The sequence below is a fragment of the Cheilinus undulatus genome, linkage group 4 (assembly GCF_018320785.1).
Source record: "Cheilinus undulatus linkage group 4, ASM1832078v1, whole genome shotgun sequence".
Lineage (NCBI taxonomy): Eukaryota > Metazoa > Chordata > Actinopteri > Labriformes > Labridae > Cheilinus > Cheilinus undulatus.
This window is the reverse complement of record NC_054868.1, coordinates 40437499-40459969: the sequence shown is the minus strand read 5'-3', so window position 1 is coordinate 40459969 and position 22471 is coordinate 40437499. Positions and strand designations below refer to the sequence as shown.

The 22471-nt window shown below is 40.8% G+C and overlaps 2 protein-coding genes across 6 annotated transcripts in view; one reads left to right on the top strand and one right to left on the bottom strand.

The window, feature by feature from the left end:
• lrba (LPS responsive beige-like anchor protein) overlaps positions 1-22471 on the top strand; it is a 307885-nt gene that overhangs the window by 194628 nt on the left and 90786 nt on the right. The gene's annotated exons all lie outside the window — the stretch shown is intronic.
• Positions 742-2515, bottom strand: mab21l2 (mab-21-like 2). Its single transcript, XM_041784341.1, has one exon. It carries the CDS (start codon positions 2144-2146, stop codon positions 1067-1069), a length of 1080 nt encoding a protein of 359 aa, XP_041640275.1. The 5' UTR covers positions 2147-2515; the 3' UTR covers positions 742-1066.

Below are 22471 nucleotides of genomic sequence, written 5' to 3'. Positions count from 1 at the left end.
TTAAATATTAATGACATCTTGAGAATAAAATTCCACATGAGCAAAAAGGCGTCTGCTTTGATTTGAAAAAAAAAAAAAAAAAAAGATTTATTCTAATGCTGGTTATTGTACTGGTAAGGCATGAGGTTATGGTTGACTACAGACCTGTCATCTACAGGTGGTTATCAAGTTAAACACCGTACATAATTATTGTATTTACTTTCATAGGTATCCCTGTTAAAGTAGAGTAATATTTAAAATACAATACACGGTACTTGTATTTAAATTTATAACAATTATCCCGCTTGAAAAAACGTTTTACGGTAAATCAGTGCTTTATAAATTTGCCTTGCATTAATGAGGCAAAAGCTTGAGTTGTAGGCCCTGTGCTGAGCTGCTGTTAAAACAGAGCAGAGATGCTCTCAGGCTCATATATTAACATGAGTCTGCTGATTTACATTCATTCGAAAATCCTGTAGAGCCTGTGACGCACTGTAAAAATAACTTATGGCCTCAGGTCCACTGTGCACATTCCTTCTTTAAATATAACAAAAGTATTTTTCTCTTCCTTTTTATTCAGCGTACTCTCGTTAGCCTCGCCTTGAGAAAACGTCTACATTAAATATTATTTTCATCAGACAATAGCAATGTCAAATGCAACAGATTAGCCTGTCATATCAGCTGTCAAAACACGTCAAGACACGAGGCCAAGTTGTAATTTAATTTGCAACATTTTATTAACATTTCCTTTTAAGTCACATAATGAAAAAAATTGAACTTGGCACGCTACATTTTATTCTTTTACTTAACGATTTTGTGCATATATTTAAATAAAAGGTTCTTCACTTTGTGAAAACATTTAAAGAAGACAACTAAAAGTTATTATGACATTTATCTGAAAATGTACCTTCTCTCTTTGTGGCAGTGGCCCAATTGCTCCATTTTAAAAAGGCTTTTTTCTGTTGTTTGCTCGCTGCTTTATGTTGTCACTGATTTTTTTCACATTGCTTGGAGAATCAGTTGCAGGATCGTCTTTGTCCTTCTCTGAAGTTTTATTTATCCCAAAATGTCTGTTTCGACGATCACTTTATAGTTTGTCCAAACTTTTAGCATTGGTGAGGATTTCCCTCGCTAGTCTCCACGTCTGCTTAGCAGCAGCCTCCAGGGCCGAGTGAGGCTTTCCCTGAAACAAGTCCAAGTTTGGCAAGAAGTAGTGGGGACATCTGCGGCACTGCAGGCAGGATATGAGCTGCAGTAGGATGCCGTTCAGTCGGTCTCCGAGGCAAGACTCGTCCCAGTCGGTCTCTCTCGGGTGTTTCTCGCACTCGTACAGCAGCAGGGTCTTCATGTGGTAGTTGTTGAGCGGCTGGCCCGGCAGCTCCAGATGCCGGTCTCTCAGAGTCTTCAGCACGGACAGACACTTCTTCCTGCAGCCGCCCATCAGCAGCCTGTTCTCGGCCTCGCTGAACTGCAGCACCCAGGCGTCGCTCTCTGCAGAGCTCTGCTTCCCCGTCAATGAGTAGCACTCTTTGGAGAGCAGGTTAAACCCCTCTGCTTTCACTTCTGCTACCCGGTTAGGCCCAGGCCAGGGGATGTGGGGCATGGGCCACTGAGCTGCACTCCTAGGCCAGATCCCCGTGCACTTGAAGGCGGGGGTGATCTGCACCACATACCTCTCCCTGATCCGCAGTTTGACCTCGCTGGTGTCCGCCACCATCTTTACCACGTCACGGTAGCTGCATTTATCCACGGCCTGCGCCACCAGAGTCTGGAACCTGGAGCGGATCTTCCTAGCTGAAAGGTACCCCGAGGCTGTTATGAACTCTACCCACAGAGACATGCTCCTTTTCCGGCCATCACTCAGCTTCAGCACCGCGCAGCCGGGCAGGGAGCCGTCATCCACAAAGTTGAACACCCCCATTTGGTTGAGGTAAAGCACCACCTCGAACTCGTTTGGGGAGATGACCTCCATCCCCTCGTAGCGCGCGTCTATCTCACTGAGGGAGCTGATGAAGCGCGGCTCCTGCACCTCCACCTCCTTCAGGACATCCGACACCACTTTACAAACCTCCCTTATGGTCTTAGCAATGGCCGCTTTGCGTGCTTGGCATCTCTCGTTGTAGTACTTGTTCAGCTGGTAGACCAGCTTCGCCTGCGTCGCGATCATGTTGGGGCAGAGGTCCGGGCTGTACACCGGAGAGTCGCAGTAAGTTGACGGATCCAATGCTTACCGGTAAAGCCAGAGGCAAACGCTTCCCCGTGCAGGAAAAGTGTGTAATCAAAGTTTTTTTTCTTTGCTTTTGCAGCGGATGGACGTCAGTGTGAGGAGGAGGAAACGGATAGGGATGCAACGCAATAGCCTGCTAAATATCAGTCCAACTTGTGAGCTCGGCTAGGTAGATTCATATTCAGGTTGCAGGTCAACGTCCTTATCTGACGCTTAAAGGCTAAAACATCGTCTGCCTGTGACCACTCATCTCCTCGTGCAGCTTTTCTCTCCTCTCCTCTCGCGCCCTACGCTCACTTTTCGTCCACACTCAGCTGTGAGCTGGACTTGTGTACTTTATGAATGGCTCCTTTAGCCAGAGTGAAAGGGGGTCGGGCTTCTCTTCCTGCAATCATGTGCGGAGCTGTCAGTGCGCACAGCCAATCAGAGCAGAGAGGAGCTGCAGTCCGCGTCGGAACGGCTGCATCAGGGCGCGAGGAGCTGTCTGCTGCTCCCCAACAGACAGAGAAAACACAAACCAGGTTTATACGAGGAAATTCAAGGGTATACTCTCTAAGCCTGTAGTTAAGTATTTGTTGTAAAGGAGTGTTGCTCTTTATGCGTAATTAAGCACAATGTGCTTTGAGGATTAGGAGTGTAGTGTAGGTGACAGCCTTTAACTATGTTCCTGATTTAATCTGCAGAGAGTTCTCTCTCTCCAATTCAAATTTAATGGATTTTTTCGTGTTTTTCATCCTTGAAAAGCGTATTTGGCGGCAGGTATTCTTTAATCCATCTGTTTACGCATGCCCTAACTTGTTTATCAAAAAAGTCTCGCGAGCATCGAAATAAATGCATTAGTTTGACATTTTTCAGTGGGATTTCTCTTTGCTTTCTACTTGGAAAACTGACACGAAGCAAGCTCATTTAGTGACGTGCTTTTACATTTTATGTAAAGTAGAAAAATGAAGCTGGCAGTTATTTTTTTAAACCCTAAATAACCTCAGTTTAGTTTTGTTCCGATATGGTTTTGCATGTCAAGCGATCGTTCTAAATCACTTTCTTTTAAGAAGAATATCTTCGTGTGTTTTTTACGTTTTTATAACATTGCTTACTGTTTGGTCTTTTAAAGTGGTGTTAATGTCCTTTTAAAACTCCGTAAAATAGCGTCGAGTGCACCTGCATCTTGGGCGAGGCTTGTAACCAATACAACTATGAACAGAAATAATCAGATGTATCATTTTTTTTAGCTTTACATTCTATTTCGTAACCATTAAGTGTGGTTTTAAGAGTTAATGTTTTGAGTCAAATGACTTAACCGAGACGTGTGAGCGGCTTCCCTCTCTCTCACACATGCTTATATTGCCCCTGGGTTTACAACCGTGAAGAGTGCCCATACTGAATAATTTAACCCGGGGTCTCCCTCTAGATTGTAGTCGAAGTCTTCTCGTCACCTAGAATTTATCGAGGAATATATTGTATATTTTTTTAATTCAAAAAGTGTCTCTTTTCTGCTGCTTCTTAAGACTTGACTGCATTCTTTACCTGCATTGAAAATCGAGTGTTTCTTTTTTTCCCCTGTGGAGTGATACTGTTTGTTGCTGCCTATCTTTGCAGTGACGCGTCTGCTAATTCACTTAACAAGCTCGCGCTCGTTACAGGTGTCTAGCCTTAAATTATACAAATTTAACGCGGTGTTTTTTACAAGTTCTTCCCCCTGTCAATGCTTGTGAAAGAAGCATTTTTATGCAGAGAGATTTTTTTTTTTACATTTGACTAAAATGGGCTCTTTCTCACTATCAGAGCCACATAAAAATTGATTTAAAAATAGTGCTTTTTTCACGTGTTTGACAAAGTAAATGACGTATACCAGAGACGCTGCTGCCGACTACAATGATAAGAAAAATGACATTTTCTCGTCTTCTAATGCATTCCCCTGTCGCCAGACCTTATTTAGCCTATGAAATGTGATATGAACGTGAACAAATGTAATTTCATTGCAAGTTAAAGTGCGTAAACATGCGGGAATAGTTTTACATTATGCAGAACACCAATTCTGTTTTCCAAAAACTCGTTTTCTGATATGCAGTAGCCAACTATGCAGGAGATTCTGAAATGAGACACAAACATTTCAAAAATTGCAAAGATTAATGAACTCTCTTCATAGTTTCTGCATCCTCTGGACTTCATCACGTAGCTTTTTTTGTGCTGTGACGCTTTAAGGAGAATAAAGCAAGTTTTTATTCATTTATTTAATAAGTTGATTATTAAGCTCAGAATGGAAAAGCTGCTGATTTGAACCCCTGTCAGGGCAAATATATTAGTTATTCATATAACACAGAAGACAAGGTAACTCACGTTAAGTTTTGCATGCTTTTTGTTTGTTGCATTTATGTCAGAGACTGTAGCCTTTCATTTAAAATGCATAACAATTTAAAGTAGTTGCACAATTTGTTAATTTGTGGATGGGATTTCTCTGCTGTTTTTATGTCTTTTAATTCAGCATAGCTTGTCTCCCAGCAGGGAAAAGGAAAACCTCTGTTGAAGTTGACGGATTTGGTTTAAAATTCCCAAATGGGAAACATTTAAGGGGAAAATTGTTTCAGTTGAGGATTCCAAAGGTTACATTGAAAATCTGAACTGCAGAACGAACACACATTTAAATAATCTTTCACAAACTGCTTAGGAACTGTGGCATTTCAGGCAACAGTTGGCCCTGCAGCCTTGTATTGTGAAATTCAACAAAATGTCAAATTGAGATTTAACATTCCTTCTCAGTAACCACAGTGATAGGTATGCCCATGTTTGGAATTAAAAGATAGAAATTAATTTGAAAAATGTCTGGCTGTTTGATTTCAGGATAACTGTTTATTATCAAGCTCACAGCTCCAGGGAGATTAATTGACACTCAAGTAAGTGTCCAAATATTATGAAGGACATGCTAACTGTAGCTGAGTGAAATATGGTGATACAGGCTTTCAGACAGACTGGAGCAAATTTTACTCATCCCAGTGGAGAATGGAGTGTATGACATGGAGTGGATTATTTTTCAGTCACCTGTTGAATTGAAATGTCAGCTATATATCTTAAAACTACTATTACTATTTGTGTGCACTTCCCTATGGAAAACAGAGGTAGGGTCAACCATCTAGGGCAGCTGGGAGCATTGTGCTTACTTTTTAGTCCATAAACTCTACCTTTTTTATTTTTTCTTCTATTATTTCCCCTTATAGAAAAAAAATCTATTAACAAAAGCCACCTGATTGTCTCTCTCCTATCCCCCCTTCTTGCTGCCCCTTTCTCCCCTTTTATCTCCTGAAATGTCCAGAATTGTCTGTGCTTCCCTAAAGAGTTTCCCCCTGGTTTATATTGACTGCAGAGAAGATCAGGGGCCTGTCAGAGAAGCTCTTTGATCTGAGCCCGTGTGACGACTCCACAGTGATCCCCTCACCAGCACAAAAACAGTGTCCATGCCTGTGCAAATCTCTGCCAGCTGATGAGTAACCCCTCTGCTCCCCCTCTGGTCTTGTGTCTTTACCGTCTCGCTTTATCCTTCTTTTCCTCTCTCCTCTCCTATCTGATTATGTTGAGTACCCCCAGGTGGCTTGACACTGTTTTAGGAACATTCTTTATAATTAGTAACACAACCTTTGGAGGCGTAATTTGTCTTGTAACGTATTTGTTCCATTTATGAAGGGCTTGTTTCATTACTAACATAAAAAAGAGAAAATGAAGTTTCAAAGATGCTTTGTAAGTTTTTCAATCACCTTCCAATCATCAGTCTGATCTGCTATTATAAATACAGCCAATGCAAAATAAAAGCCTTTGAGAGCACAGCCATATAGGCATGGTGTTCGCCCTTGCAATACGACTCTAAATGTTATAGCTGTGTTTTATGGCACAGCATTACTAAATATTTTAAGAACTCAATGGAGAAGTGGGTTCGTTTTCCAGCAGAATGTGCAACAGATCCCCCCTGTGTCTGCTTGAGTTAGTGTGTTTTGTAATTCCAAGTGATAAGAGAGGAGGATGTCAAAACTTGGCATTTTTAGGTAGTGCTCTTTTTTCTTTCTTTTCCCCTCTCTGGAAACATGATAGTTGCAGGGAAAGTGGCTCAGCGCCTAACAACTCATGCACATGTGCACGCAGACCAGCGTCGGCACACTAAAGAGCTGAGTGAGTAAATTTTTGATGCTCTTGTTCACACATTTTGTCGATGTCTTCCCAACCCGGATGGACCCAGCTGTGCTTCCTCCGTAGAGGGCTCAAAGAAAATCATCGCAGGCAACTAATTGCCTGGCAGGCCCCCGCATCTGCTCGGCAGAGAGCACAACTGATGAAGTCACAGAGCAGATGTGGTGTTGCTGTCTGTGTGCCTGTGTGAGCGTGTGTTTAGCAGCACCCTCTCTGTGTTTAGACACAAGTCATCAATATTGTATGTGGAGTTATTGTTGCAGAGCCACTCCTGGAGAATGCTATTATTGCATGAATGAGGAAGTGAAATTCACTCTGATGCCAGCTGATTGGTCACAAGAAATACAAGAAGAAATCTGATTGGACTAGGCCTCTCATTTGTCCCTTATGCAATCTGAGTATATTATAAGCTATTTCTGAGTCCAAAAAGCACACAACTCACTCAATCTGGCAGTGGTTTGAGCATACAGACGCAACTTTTTCAAAATTATAGACATATAGTTAAATTCTTAAAGGTACAATTCGTGGGATTTTCACACGGCAATGCAAAAATGACTATTCATATGCTATAAATATTTGTAGTAGAGTACTTACACTATTTCACATGTTTCCAATAGTTTTTTAATCAGAGAAATGTCTTAATTTTTATAGTTGTAATAGTCTTTTCATGTCATGATGACTGTCCATGATAGAGCCACCGTGGCAGACACATTATTTTTTTTCATGCCATAGAAATGCTTAATTTTCTGTCAAAGACGGCTACATAAGGAACTGAATTGCTACTAGTAGCTGCTGTTCTGTTGCTGGATCACATTCATGTTTCCTGCTCCTTTCTTGTGGATGACCATGGTTCTCTGCCATTAAAAAAGATGATGAAATGCTCATTGGGCATGAGGAGAACCGCAGAAATAGTGGACAGCACAGGTGTTTGCAAATAAGATGAAGATAAAGTGCTGGAAGATGACTCAGAAACAAATCTATAAACACAGGCACTGTTCTGAGGTCTCACAATGTCTGTCATTTAAAACCGAACGAAATGCTCCAAGTAAAATGAGTTCAGACAATTTCACGTCAGTCTGGAGAGAGTTCCATGCCGAGGGGGCAGCAAGACTGAACGCTTTTTTCCCCAATTTAGTCCTGACACGAGGAACGAGCAGCTGGACAATGCTGCTAGAGCGCAAGGCATAGTGGCTTTCAGTTCTTTGAAGAAGAGCACATTATCTTGACTGCAATATTTGTGCAAGGTTTTCTATTTTTTGTTCATCCAATTCAAGTACATGATATGTGGGGAATAACAAAAAACCTTCCATTAAAGTACACACCAATACAAAATCCTCACTTCAACTCAGTGACTAATATGAAACACTGTAAAATCAGTTTGAATTGTTGAGTATCTTCTGGATAATAAGAAAAGGTACAAGTCAAATCAAGAAAATTAATAGTAAAATTGGACTGTACAACTACAGAATCAGCAAACAATGTAAAAAAATTGAAGCTGATGTTAAAGTTTTTTTTAGAAATCAAAATCTAACTCCTTTACATTACAGAACAAATGTTCAAAAAATCCCAGCGATCTCAACAAATCATACATATTGGATTAGCAAAGCATATTGTCAAATAAAATTATCATATATAACTGCACTCTGTACCTAAATGTGATATTTCACTGATAAGGAGTATAAATGACACACTCAGTTAATACTTTTTACCCAATATCAACCAGTTTTAAACAACAGATTTATTGTAATAAAAAAGAAAGTAACATAGTGGCTAAAAGTTAAGCTGTTCTGCTTCTCCAAATCCTGAGGTCATCCAAAATATAGGGGACCATATTAGGTAATAACACCAGTAAATATTTCTTAAAGGTCAGTGTCCAACCCTGGACTATGTGATGATGAATCCCCCATTGAGCAGACATTGGTTACTCTAATTAGTGGGGTGGTGACGGCTCCTCGGGGTTAGCTGGAGTGGCTGAATGGATGGTCACTCAGTCAAAGAAAACCACCCTGGTGTTATGCAGCCACCAGTCCCAAATCGTTAAGCTCTCCCTAAAGTGTCAAACTGCTGGGACCGCAGAACCCCTCCCAACCCCCTCCTCCCTCCACCCTGCTCGCTCCGCCAAACTCTCATGGTCGCCAGGGACGACCTTCGGCTGCAGCTGCCAATCACAAAGAGGCATGGCAGCGAGAGGTCTCAGAGAGAGGAGCCTATTGATTTTCCAGTTAGAGCCTAAGTAGTGTGTGCTATAGGACTAACGGACAGCCCAAGCAGGTATGTCATTATCAATGAGCCCAAGGAAACGGATCCCCTCACTCTCACTCATTCATATTGGCCTCCCTTGTTCCCTCCCTCTGTCTTCCCTTCGTGCTGCTCCGTCACCTCGTCCACTCTGACAGAGTGCATCCTGGGATGATCAATAAATCGCTCAGCCACACCACGACAACAACTTGCAGAGTGATGGGCTTCGATGACCTTCTTTCTCTTACTTTGACTCTTTTACTGTCTGCCCCTCCTTTTTTTCCAGTTACGGTAATTACAGCCATTTACAAGACATGAAATCTTTCCTTAGCCAAGACAGACTTGCTATTATTACAACCGTCATGTGGCCCTCTAAGATTTTCCCTGTCCTGGAATTTGCTACATTCAGGGTCAGTTTAATCTCTAGTATCTTCCCCTCATGGTCCACTTAAGCTCATCCATATCATGCTGCTTCTCTTGTTTTGTCTCACTGCTTATGTCAAGTCCCAATCTGGGCTTTGGGAGCCACTCAACATAAAGATGTGCAAACAATTACGAGTGATACAAGCTAACTGGAGTAGATCAAGCCAAATGAAGGTTTCAAAGCTTCTTGAAGCAAATTCTGCTCCCAAGTGGAGTGTTGAAGCCTTGTTACCTTATCAACTATCTCTTTGACTCCTTTAAAATGAGTGCCCAATCCACCTGTATGAGGTATGGCCATTAAAAACGAGACTAATGCTGTAATACAATATTAGGGAGCATAAACATTTTTCAATGTCTTTGTCCTTCAGTATACTCTCCTTCTGCATCAAAACATCACTGCATTCAGATCTTCCTCTGATCAAAGCAGTGCAGTAAGTCTTCTTTGGACAGTTGTCTCAGAACCTCTGTTGTTCTATTCTTAACTCTGACACAGACTCCAAACATGTTCCTTCAAGCACAGATTTGAGCTTAGAAGAAGGAAAAAGTCACACAGTGCTGGATGAGGTGAATTGGGAGGTATTGTGGTTTGTTTTCGGGCCAGAAACTACTTTACTGAGAGCACAGTGTGAGCTGGTGCTTTGTCTTGATGAAGAAGAAAACAATTTTTCCATAATTGTGGTCTCTTAATTCAGACTTTTCTCAGTTTTTCTGGAACATGTTTGTAGTAGTCTTGATTCACTTTTGACCCATCCGGAACCCACTCCTACAAAAGGATACCCTTAATGTTAAAGAAAACAACCAACGTGACTTTGAATTTGGACTTTCTCTGTTGTTCTTTCTACATTTTTGGTGATGTTTGTGTTTTCCAATGCATTGACTGCCATTTTGTCTTAGGATCGTATTTAAACACACACTTTTATAAAGTTCAATTTTTAATGCAAAATTTATAGTCTTTTTATGAATGGAGACCATTTCTGCTATCATTCCTATACTAAGTCGCCGACCATTTTGAACAATTTATTCAACTTGTTAATTTTTTCAGAAGTTTGTGATGTGTAAGGGCAACCAGAACATCGTCTCTGCCATCACAAAATCGCTTGTGCCATTCAAACAAGGGACATGCTTTCTTGTATGAAAAGATTCGGCTGCTGTTTTGTTCCATTTCACCAGAATTTTTAAGTTAATGTGTTGCTCAACTTTTAAGCTAATCATTTTTCAACAGCTTAACAAAAACATGCGCACTTCAATCAGTGGCTAGCAGCGAACTAAAGATGCAATTTATTGGAAACTTACAGAACTTGTGCATGAATACCCAACCTTTAATATATAGCACTCTGTGTGACTGTGAACCACATGGTTTTATCCCCATAAGTGCAGTGTCATTATCTAGTAGCCATGCCTTGTATTTGCTCTGCCATTGTTGGTTGTGATATAATTTCAGAAGGGTTGACATCAGAACTACTCTGGGCAGAAGTCGTGTATTAAAAAGTGATGACGAAAGACAAATTGATGATAGTATTCAAAGGCGCAACTTCCTCTTTTTGCTAATTGTCAGTGTGTGTTGTACTTTTGATCCTTGTCATACTACAGTATGTGATAAAAGGAAATAATTGTGTACAGTTAAATGTGTTTTTCTCTGTCATGAGAGTTGCAAGGCTGTAAGAAAGGTTGGTTGGCCCTAAACTTGGCTCGACCCAACTTCCATCCATCCATCATCTTCCGCTTGCCGCCAGCTGGGGCCGGGTCGTGCAGGTTGAGCAGGTCAACACAGACGTCCTGCTCCCCAGCTACAGTTTCCTACTCCTTCTGGGGGATACCGAGGCATCCCCGGACCAGACAGGTTATATAATCCCTCCAGTGCATTCTGGGTGTTCCCTGAGGTCTCCTCCCAGCTGGACGTGCCCTGAAAACCTAAAAACTAACCCAAAAGGAGGCCTACAGGAGGCATCCTGGTCAGATGCCCGAACCACCTTGACTGGCTCCTTTTGATGCGTAGGAGCAACGGCTCTACTCTTTGTTTCCTCTGGATGTCTGAAGTCTTCACCCTGTCTCTAAGGCTGAGCTCAACCACTCTCTGTAGAAAACTAATTTCAGACGTTTGTATCCACAGACTTATTCTGTTGGTTATTACCCAGAGTTCATGACCATAGGTGAGGTTTGGGAGGAAGATTGACCTGTAAATCAAAAGCTTTGTCTTCTGACTCAGCTCCCTCTTAACCACAAAAGTCTGGCACAAGGGCTGCAGTACTGCTGATGCTGCACTAATCTGCCTGTCAATCTTGTGCTCCCGACTTTGGACACAACTTTGATAAATCAAAACCTTCTCAAAGTCGTGCTCTCATGGATTGTCTTGTAACAACTCTGTTTGGTCCAAACTTTGGTATTTGGGAGAGTATTTGCATAACTATGAGAAGGATAGAGGATAAATGTCTTTACGGTCTTTAGTAAGCCCCCGAATATTTAAAGCAAGCCACTAGCGTGCGAGTTTTTACCTGTGTACATTATATCTCAAAAGTAATATGAATTTGGTTACCTTTTTACTATTGTTCTTGGTTCCCAGACAACAAATCCTGACAAACTTTATTGACATAAAAATCTTTGTGCCTGCTAATGCCCTATGATTTTCTTATGTGGCCCTCTTGGTGTTGAAGTTGAATACCTCTGCTCTTAAATAAACAGCGATATGAACTGGAGGATGCTAAGATTCAAAATTAAGATTACCAATGTAGAAGAAATTCAGTTACTTAACATTAAAAAAATAGCTTTTTCATTTTTGAGTATGTCAGTACACTGATGTTAGCACAAAGGACTGCTGTAGCTGAGTAGTCTTATGAAGACTTTGTTTTCTGGTAGACTTTTGTTCTTATTTGAATATCATTCTACATTATATTTACTCCTAACACTTTATTCTGTAATGAAGAGATCTAATCAGAAAGGACCGGTTCTGTCAGGCTATATATTGTTTCTTTTATCCTTAACAAAATGTAGCTGTTGTGTAAATCAGGCGAGTGAACCTCCACAGCTCTTAGTAACCAGGTAGGACAGGTTAAGAAAGGTGATTGCCACATTGGTAATCACATAAAGCACCATTAGACACAGTGTCATCTCGACACCTAATGATGACTAATGTCTCTCTTCCCTCACACAAACATCCACCCAATCTCTTTTCCCTAATAAACATGCTTAGCTTCTCTGTCCTTGTGTTTATGACCTGACTTTGGACCTGAACTCAGCCAAAGACCGCTGTGGCCCAGACCTGCCTGACTCAGACTTAACCAAGCTCCTCCAGACAAAGAGCTGCCACCCCCCCTCTTTGCACCTGAGCCTAGCCCCTCCATCACGCTCCATCTCTGGGCTTGACTGGGCCAGTCAGGGGGCAGGTGCCTCCCCTCCCTGCCTTTGATTGATCCCCTCTCTCCATCATTTATTCCCTGCGTCTGCCTCTGACACACGTGTCAAAGGCAACACAACAGCCTGATGGATTGGCCTGTTTATGGATGCCAGTCTGCCTGGTAGGCTACTGATATTACAATCAGCACCTGTGTACCTGCTGTTCTCACAAGCCTCTGTTATTCAGCCGAGGTCAGAGAGACACACAGCTCCAATTGAAAGATCGATGTCCGGCCCGGCGTATTGGAAATTGGAATTGTAAATGTGGTCTTGTTTTGTCAGAAAGGTCTGTGCTGCATTTCAGACGATAAAAACAGATCCATATGTTGAGGAGTTTGAGTAAATATCTGTGTTGTTCAAGTGCCTTTTTATCTGTGTTTGCAATCAAAGAATGCCTCATAAATACAAAGGCAGAATGACAACATGAGTGCACAACGTTTATTATAGCTGTTAATCCCTAAAAGAAATCCAAGTTATTCAAACCAGATGTGTCTGTTTCAGAAGGGAAGCAGATAACATTGATGTGTACGCTGTGTGAAGACATTTCATATTCTGGGGAGCAGGCTGTTACATTGTTGAATTCTGGTGCTTTCATTGCCATTATGGTTAATGACCCATCCAGTCTGGTTGAAATGGCACATCCATGGGGACGTTTTGCAGAATACTTAGTCATCCAAGACTCCTTTGTAGCAAGGAGCATCAGATCAAAGCTTTTACTTGTGTTCTGTAGAAGCAATGCTGTAGTTTAACATTAAAAAGAAATATTCTTAGAAACCAAAAATCTGTCATGGCTTTCTACAGCATTGATTATTTGTCTCTGTAACATCCAAGTAACAAACAGCAAAGCACTGAAATGTTTAACTTGATTGGAAAATTACTGCTCCCTTGGTATATTTATATTTTCAGTTTTTAGTTCCATTACCTCAAATGTTTCTGACAGTTTTCAATACCAGAGAAATTCTCAATTTTCATAGTTATAATGAGACATGTCATGTGCGCATTAGCCGCCTATGAATGCTGCTGTTCTGTTGTTGTATGTCATTTATGTTTTGTGCTGCCTACTTGTGATGGACCACAATTGTTCTCTGGCTTTCTATAACCCCCCCCCCCCGTGAGCTACTTGCAAAGCATTGTTGGAGGCCACTTTTAACAACTTTTCCCCCTCATTATGAGAAATGTATCCATGAGATGAAAATGGTGGTTTACTGTTTAGTAAACACTCCTTATGGAGTGTTACATTTACAGATTACAGTCCTCGATTCAAAATAGCAAGGAAGCAACAGAGATGAGCAGAACTAGCAGCATGACTCTTCTAAATATCCTTTGATATTGATTTGATTGATCCGCCTGGCAGTGAAATTAACATACTGTGCATTTAAATGTAAAAACTTCTTTAATTGACTCTCTTTAAAGCTGATCACTTTTTAACCTGACACACAAGATGGACTTTCACATATCCATTGCAATAGATATACTTAATTTTTATCTAGTGGATCCCAGAGTGGGGGTCGGGACCCCTCAGGGGTCATGAGACATTGGGAGGGGGTTGTGAGGTATCTTCCAAATTTAAAGAGTAGTTTTATATGATTTGAAATCATATAAATTTATGCATAAACCTTTACAAAACTGGGTAAAATATACAGTTTAGAATAAATACATGCTAATTTAGTGAGATTTATGCCAAAATCAAAGTAGTATTCACAAAATCCTTAAAATCTAACTATTGTGACTATTCTTGCATTTGCACAGCTGTTTTCAACTGTGATCCTACCACCTTCAAGTACTGGGGGGGGTCCCCAGTCTCTAGCATCATTATTTTGAAGGTCGCATGCTGCAAAGTTTGGGAACCCTTGATCTAGGCAACAGCCATAGACAGTGTTTAGGAAGGGCAAACCCTTTCCAGAGGAAATCTTAGAGCATGATTGGACAAGCATTCATTCATTCATTCACATTCATTATGGGCCAATGGAAGTAACAAAACATACAACATAGTAGGCGTCTGCTGCTCTGGGGTTCATTCACTGTCATTGGAACCAGTAGAGCCAGTAGATTTGCACATATTAACAGAAATCATGGTGTAATACTTTTAAATAATTCATACACTGATTGTTGGGCAGAAGAATTTGTGTTTAGGGCTACTTTGTTTGGATTTATACAAAAAATAGTTAAAATTTATGTCAAATTCGGCCCCAGAGTATCACTCCTTTTTTTTTGTGTCGGTTCAGGGGGTCTCAAATTTTTTTTTAGATACAAGTAGGGACGGCTCAAAGGAAAAAGCTTGGGAAACACTGATCCACAGCTAATCAGCTAAAACATCTTTTCCACAAATAAAACCTTTAGTGCTGCTCTTCGTTCATCTTTTAATAAAAAAATACTGTCCAGTTCTGATAAAACTGCAACTATAGCTCATAGCATTTGAGCTAATCCCTACACCAGTCGCCATTGTTGACTGACTTGCAGTAAAACCAAACCACCTCATTGGTCTGGTCATTCTCTAACTAGAAACAAGCTTAAAGTTCACAAAGATGGATCTGCTTGATGACAGACATGGAATCTGGCCATTCACTTTGCTTTGCAAGGTCAATTCCAGTTTTCAGTTAACAAAAAGATTAAATGACACAATGTTGACGTGTGCAGTTGTTGTAACTTATAGAATATAATTACTATTTATTTAGTTCCTTATGTCCTATGAGCATGTTATTAACCTGTTGCAAACTGTTTTTAGCTTTAAATGCTTGCAACTTTAAAATTTTGGCTCAAATGTCCTCTTGGACAAAACTCCTTTCCAAATACAGCAACAAATACTTTACCAGTGTTTTTAGAGAACTATATGCCAAGCACAAATAGGAGACAAATTTGTTAGCTACTTGGTGAACATAATGCAACATTTAGTCAAATCAAATCAAATGTATTTTAAAAAAGAATATTTTAAAACATCACCAGCAAAAAAAAGTGCTATCCATTGCGTTGAAAAGTAGTTTAAGAGAAAATATTCCTGGCTGTGTAGGATTAAGTCAAATATACAGTATGAGATTTTTGCAGGTAAAAAACAAGCAACCCAGAGAGTAAATGTTGATCTGATATTTGTCAGGTGGCAAAAGTACAGCTCCATATGCATCAGCTGGTTGTGTGAATGACTGATCCAAGCATGTTCAAAAACTTATGTATTTGGTTATATGTTTACTCTGTTTTGCTTTCCACTCTGCCCCAAAAAATCTGTTTATTCTTGCTAAACACCATTTAGCACTCTTTGATTTGTTGAGGTCCATCCTCAAAAACGCTTCCCTAAATGGGAGCAAACAAAAGAACCAGTCAACTGCTTTATTATATAACTTGATAATTCATTTTTCCCCAGTATATCAAAAATTCATACTATTATAAAGGAGCTCCAAATGCTTGTCACTGATAAACCTGTAGCTCCAATTGAGTCGCCCTCAAATTCTTAGAAGTCTCCACATCCATTCCTTTGCACGAGTCCTATTCTGTCCCTCATCTTTTGCCTCGGACAGCAAAGCCCGAATTCCCCATGAGGGGTGTACTTTTCACCCCACACCCATTTAAGCTCGTGACAATAGCCGGATTAGAAAAGAATTTACTCCAGCGAAGCTTCGCACTGACCTCAAAAAAAGGCCTATTCGTCACTAAATGGCAAAATGAGAGATTGAAGGGAAGCGGGGAGAATGCGATAGGAGCCGGTCAGCGATCTTAACCTGTCTGATGTTTGCCATGGTGGCTTATAAAAGAGTTTGGGGGGGTGCATTAGCATTGAGTCTAGAATGGCTCCTGTGCTTCTAGGCTGTCTACTTGATTTTCTGAATGTAGAGGAGAAGCATATAGATTCTTTTTGTCCTTTTCCTGGTGTGCGAGTGTTTACTGATGAGCTTGACAAATCAAGGAATTCATTTAAACCCATTCAGTGCAGGCTCCACAGGTGCAAGCATTGCTATAAAGGTTTATACGTAGCTGCTGGTGTCCAAGGTGGAACATTTTTTATGGACTATCTGCAACATCCTGGAGCAAAGCTAGTCCAGATATTTATGAAAGATTTGCTTTGCTTTTGTACAGTTTTCCAGGTAAAGAGTATAGTCAACTTTAACTTCAAATGTGCATCCTGATGAAACAGACAGCAGAAAGGGCAGTCTCAGAGTGAAGATGCCTGCTGTATTTCACACCACTCTTCCCTTCACTTATGTTGTCTTATCCATCCTTTGTTCCTTATCACCTTTGAGCTACTAACGCAGCCCTTTGAGGCCTCCTAAGTGTATAGAGTGCGAAAAGGAAACCCTGACTGAATATTTGGGAAAACATCTATAGCACTTTCAATCTTTGAAATCTGTCATATTGCTTGATAAAATGACATTATTGCTTTTAATATATTTAACCTGTTCATGTTTATCCCTGTACCCAATGTCGCTGGAGTTTGACTAGCCTCTTAAATATCCTAAAATGTGTCCAGGCCCCTCTTCAGTCCTCATATCTTTTGGCCAAAGGCTGAATGTTTAATCAGTTAATGCACAAAAGTCTTCACTTCTCTTCCAATTAACCCCAAGACTGCTGCAGCATTTCCCTAAATCCACACAGGACCTTCTTTTTGTTCCCACTTCAAAAAGGCTAAGCTGTGAAGGAAAGCAAAGGAGAAAAGGCTAACCTGTTAGCAAACAGTGAAAGGGCCAGAAAAGGGGTTTAATCCCTATTAGGCTAAATTCAGACTAAGTGGCCCCAAAGATCCTTTCAAAGGGGGACGCTCTTCAGGGAGTGCAAACTCTGGCTGGGCGACTTTTGGAACTGAATGCTTTGAGCCTTCAGGCTTCATAACCCAACACTTGCTGCGAGCTGGGCTTGTTTATTTTGCTTTAATTCTCTCACACTCCAGCGCTGCTCCTTAGTTGTATTTATTTGTCTTGACCTTGTAGTTTGTTTTACTTCCCTCGAGGCAAATAGAGCTTTATGTGTGACCAGTGATTACATCTTGAATTAGTTACATGATTTTACAACAATTGTTCCCATCAATCATTGGTGGATATAAATGAACTTTGCTACTCATTTTGAAGTCCACTGACAATGCACCCAGTGTCAGCTTTGTCCTTGTTTACACAGAGGTCCAGGATATCATCAATAATACATTCAAGCTGCTTATGCATAGATGTTTTCCAGTGAAATTAATCTATAATGTTATGTTACTAGATTTCTTATCAAGAATACGTTTTGTAACATTTTTGATATAATTCTTTTTATATTTATCAAAAGAAACACAACACCAGTGGACTGTACCCTTAAAGCCACATCTGACATCACCTGTTGGTATCTGAAGTTGCATTTTGATGGCACAATGGAAATGCTGGTCTACCTGACTTTTGATTAGTCCAGTAACAACTAAGGCAGGCCTTCAGCCTCCTGGCAAACATTTGATGCGCTCACCTGTGAGTAAACCATGCCACAGCCAAATATAAGCACATTAGTTAGACTATAGTAAGACTATATAGTCTGATTTATACTTCTGAGTCCAAGTTACTGTAGCCTGTGCTGTTAATCTGTGTTGGCCAGAACCCTACACTGAGGCCTACACATGTAGCAGACAGGAACCTCTTCAAAAGAGTGATATAACGGGGTGCAGATTGCCTACCAGTTAGGTTGTGCCCAATGTACGTGAGCGACCTGTGGCTTCTTTCCTCCATGTCTCTTATCCCTATTTCCAGTTCCGTCCACTGCCCTTCTCTCTGAATAAAGGCATAAAAGTCCCAAAATATATCTTCAAAAAGGATTTATGGCTCACACTGCAAGCCCTGTGTTTGGTCTGCCAGTGTGCACTGGGAACTGCAGGTCTTATGAGTATGTTTACAAGCGTATTGTTTGCACCAACAATATCAAATCTGCATTTCGTCATCTACATTTTTCTCTGTGGCCAGATTTTTATAGAGGAAGATAGTGGATAGAGTTTTAAACAGGGTTGAGAAAGACGGAAATGACATGCTGGAAAGGAGCCAGAGGCCAAATTTAAACCTGGGCCACTCTAGTCTGTTTGCACCCTAGATTTTTCACAATTTAGTCCCTAAATATTCCAGCATTAGTACAACAGAACCATGGAAGCTTGTTTTTTTGTATTATTATTGTCCTAATGACTTCAACTAAAATTAAAATAAAAGATCTCTCAGGCTTAATAAACTCATTTAGTCCAGCTCTGATCAAGCTTTTTTGCACTTGAAGGAAAAAGGATATGGTAATAGTCAGGAATATCTCCATTATATTTAAATGTTTATTTATTATTTGCACTGCTCGACCAACCGTTCCTATAGTTGAACTATCAGGTGGCACATGACTAGAAGGAGATGGTGTCATAGACAGCTGGTTAAATCACACTCTTGCCAAGCTCCAAAGGCTACAGGAAAACTGTTGGAGTGTGAAAGTAGAGTCATGTGGCTGCACTGTCTTAAAGTCATGTGATTCCAGGTTCTTATTATCAGGGAGCTTTGTTTTCCTCTTGAATGATTTCCCTTATTTACCCCCTCCTATCCATAAACCCTCTGCCTGCACTGGCATTAATTCAAACACATATTTAAAGAAATCTTCCCATTCAAAATATGTTGCTTTATTTGTCTTGTACAGTGGTCTCAGTTCCTTCCTCTCCCTCCTCCTATCTTTTCAGGCCATCACTCAATCTCAAAAGCAAAATCTGTCTTAATTGGCTCCAGAGGGCTCTGGGAGGCTTTGTGTCAACGGTGATGAGGGTCCTGATTGGTCCACAGGCTCAGGCAGCCAACAGACCCTTGTTAGTGTGTCGGGGCCCTTTGCTTGCTCGTTAGTCCGATGAACTCATTTACTGATGGGGGGTGACAAGGCCTCGTTTACCGGGGTGGAACAGGGGATGGTAGGGGCTAAGATGAGGGGGGAGGAGACGCACAAGAATATGAGTAAGGAAGGAATAGTAAAGAAAAAGAGAAGAGATTATTTTAGATGGGGTATCATTGTGGATGCAGAGGCCATTAAATGCCAGCCTGTGTTTGTATTTGCCTTCAGTGTCATTTACTCCAGCACTAACAGCATTTTCAGCCTCTCTCCTCACTGAAACTCTTACTTTAAAAAACACAGACTCAAGTAACCTAATAACAAGACTGCATGTCTCTTTTTACCAATATGCAGAGGCAATATTTTGTATTTTTAAAGTATTTTTTAAATAAGAAAAGCGGGATACTTTTCCATCCAATAGAGTCTATGGAATCTGCAGCCTCCATCGTCCATTTTTTGCTTGTAAAAGTCATTCTAAGATGTGTGGGTAAGTACAGAGTAGTGATGGGTAGACAGCTCTTCCCAAATGAAAAAGCAATAAGCAACTACATGCTGTTTTGTCCACAGGTTTTTTTCTCTTTATGAATTCTATCAAGTTCTCCCAATAATGCTTGTCCCTGGTCTCTGTTTTTGATGTTGATGGATCACCTCTCTTCCTCCTGCTCATTAATTTCATCACCTTATCTCCCACACCACTTCATTTGACCAAAAGGTAATAATAAATCCCTCATCCATTATCCTTTAACCGAGGCAGCCATGCGGAAATGCTTAATAACAGGCAACAAATTGAACTTCAATCACCTCATTTTCCTTCAAGGATGCACGGCACATTAAACCTTACAAGCAAATAAGCATACACCACTTATCAAGAAGTGTTTACGAGCAATATTTAACCCTTTTTCCCCTTCTTAAACAAAACCATTGGTAGAAATACTGAGCTTTTTCTTTTTTTCACATTATCCTTATTTTCTGGCTGCATTTGAACTTCCCAACAAGCAGATATGTGTTTGCCACTTACCAAGAAGTTGTTGCGAGCAATATTTAACCCTGTTTTCCTTCTCAAAAATAAAACGATCGGTAGATTTACTAAACCTTTTTTTCTATATTTCACAAATTTCCTTAATATCAGGCCAAAGTTTAACTTCTTTCAAGGATGCACGGTACATTACACCAAACAAGCATATTTGCATACGATACTTATCAAGAAGTTTTTACGAACAATATTAAACTTTTTTCTCCCTCCAAAAACAAAACCATCAGTAGAAATTCTGAACCTTTTTCCCCATAATTCATGGTTTTCTTAAAATGTGGGCACAAATGATCTTCATTCAACTCATTTTTCTGCAGGGATGCACAGCACGTTAAGCCCTACTAGCATATAGGCAGTAGGGCTTAATGTGCTGTATAGTAGGCAGTATAGTAACAACTAGACTTTTTTCCCTATTTTATGACAAATAAGGATTATTAGGAATTGGCAGTGGCTTCTTTCCCCTGAACTCAACGGTCTTATCAGCCCAGAAACACACACACATGCTCAGCCTGGCAATAGCGAAGCCAGTTGAGAGGCTCATCTATCTTAAACCACACCGCTGATAGTTGGTCTGCTACTCCACTTACTCTTTCCTAACTCAGCGCAGTTTCAATTAAATTTCATCAGCGTCACCATCTTCCCTAACTTGACTTTACCACGGTTTCTAAAGAGACAGCAGTCGGCGAAGAAGCCTGGGTTTTTACAAAGAAACGGGTGATGGAGAAGGTTCACTGGTAAAGACCGTCTCTGAGATTCTGTGTTGACAGGTTTTGTGAATGTGTGCGGTTACACACCCTCGCCGCAGTCACCCAGCCCTTCTTCATGTGTCCCTCTTCATTCCGCAGTCTTTTGGGCATCTGACAAAGACAAACGACAGTGCTTCAGAAATGAGCAGCAGCGCCAGGCGCACAAACAGGTTGAGAGGGGAGGAGGAGGAGGGAGAGAGAGAATGAGAGAGAGAAAGCATTGCAATCAAGACTGGTTCCTTTGTTTTGTGTTTGGCTGTGTCCTCCCGCGTGACGCTTTGAAATTGATCTCAGGACACAGCAGACCTGAAACCATGGATAATGTTCCACTTGAAATGAAACATCAATATAACTGTGCTTTATACTCAACCAATCAGACTGAGGAATAAGCGCCTGGTCCACTTTTATTCCCTTTATTTTGAAACTCAACAAGCCATTTTTGTTCAGATAATACAAAATTAAAATTTGATCCAAAAGCACTGCACAGTCTTTTTTCAACTTACTTCTGCCTCTGTAGCATTATTGTCTCTTTAGGCTTGACTGATCCAGCTCCACCATCACTATTTATCAAAGTAGAAGCCCGTGCAGCCATAATTCCAGCTCGGACAATAACCTCCACACCGTTGTAATTTGTCCAGACGTGGTCAGAGCGGTGGGAGCATTACAGCGCAGATAGTTTGTCACGCTCCTTGTCATCCTCTCAGCTTTTTCATCTGCAAGGGAAAAGGGCGCCACAGCAGATAGGGACAATGATCCCGGGGAACATGGAGTGCTATTTACAGCATTTCGGAAGATTCATCGGTCCGGGGAAAAATATGATATCTGGCTGCCTCGGCTTCTGTCACATCTATCTGTGGAATCAGAGACTGCAACTCTATCAGTTCAACCCTGAGTATCATGTTGACAGCCGTCAGGCGGTCTGTGAGTGGACTCTGGGGATGAAATGAGTCAACCACTCCCTTTTTGGAGGTGAAAGGTTACGCTTCAAGCGTTCGCTCATCACATACCTGGGACAGGAATTTCACTTGATTAGATAGAAGCAGAGAAGCCTTTTTCGAAGAAATAGTGTATATAAATGATCACTGACACAGCTATCTGATAGGCATCTTGTTCATTAGAGAAACCTGATTAAGGATCTTGGGTGTGTCATTAAACTCAGTATCTCAACGTGTGACAAGATTGCTAAGAGGGAACAAGATGCTGTGCTTAACAGTGTCACTCACTGTCTTCCTAAACTTAGCAGAAAAAGTAAGGAAATTAGTGTTTGGTGGATTAATGCATTGTTGTAACATTCTTCTTGACAGTAAATCATATACAGTTGGAAAGCCTGTTTATTACCCTTTTAGATGGTGCCACATTTGTAAGGAACATGCATTTGTGGGATGAGCAGCAGAACTTAGTATGTGGGTTGGTTCATTAAAAATGTTTAAATCTTCTCTGCCAATGCCAAACAGTTCATTCTACCACTGACTCTTCGGTGGT

Coding starts and splice junctions, on each gene's coding strand:
- mab21l2 (XM_041784341.1), bottom strand. CDS start 2,146: ATGATCGCGACGCAGGCGAAGCTGGTCTACCAGCTGAACAAGTACTAC.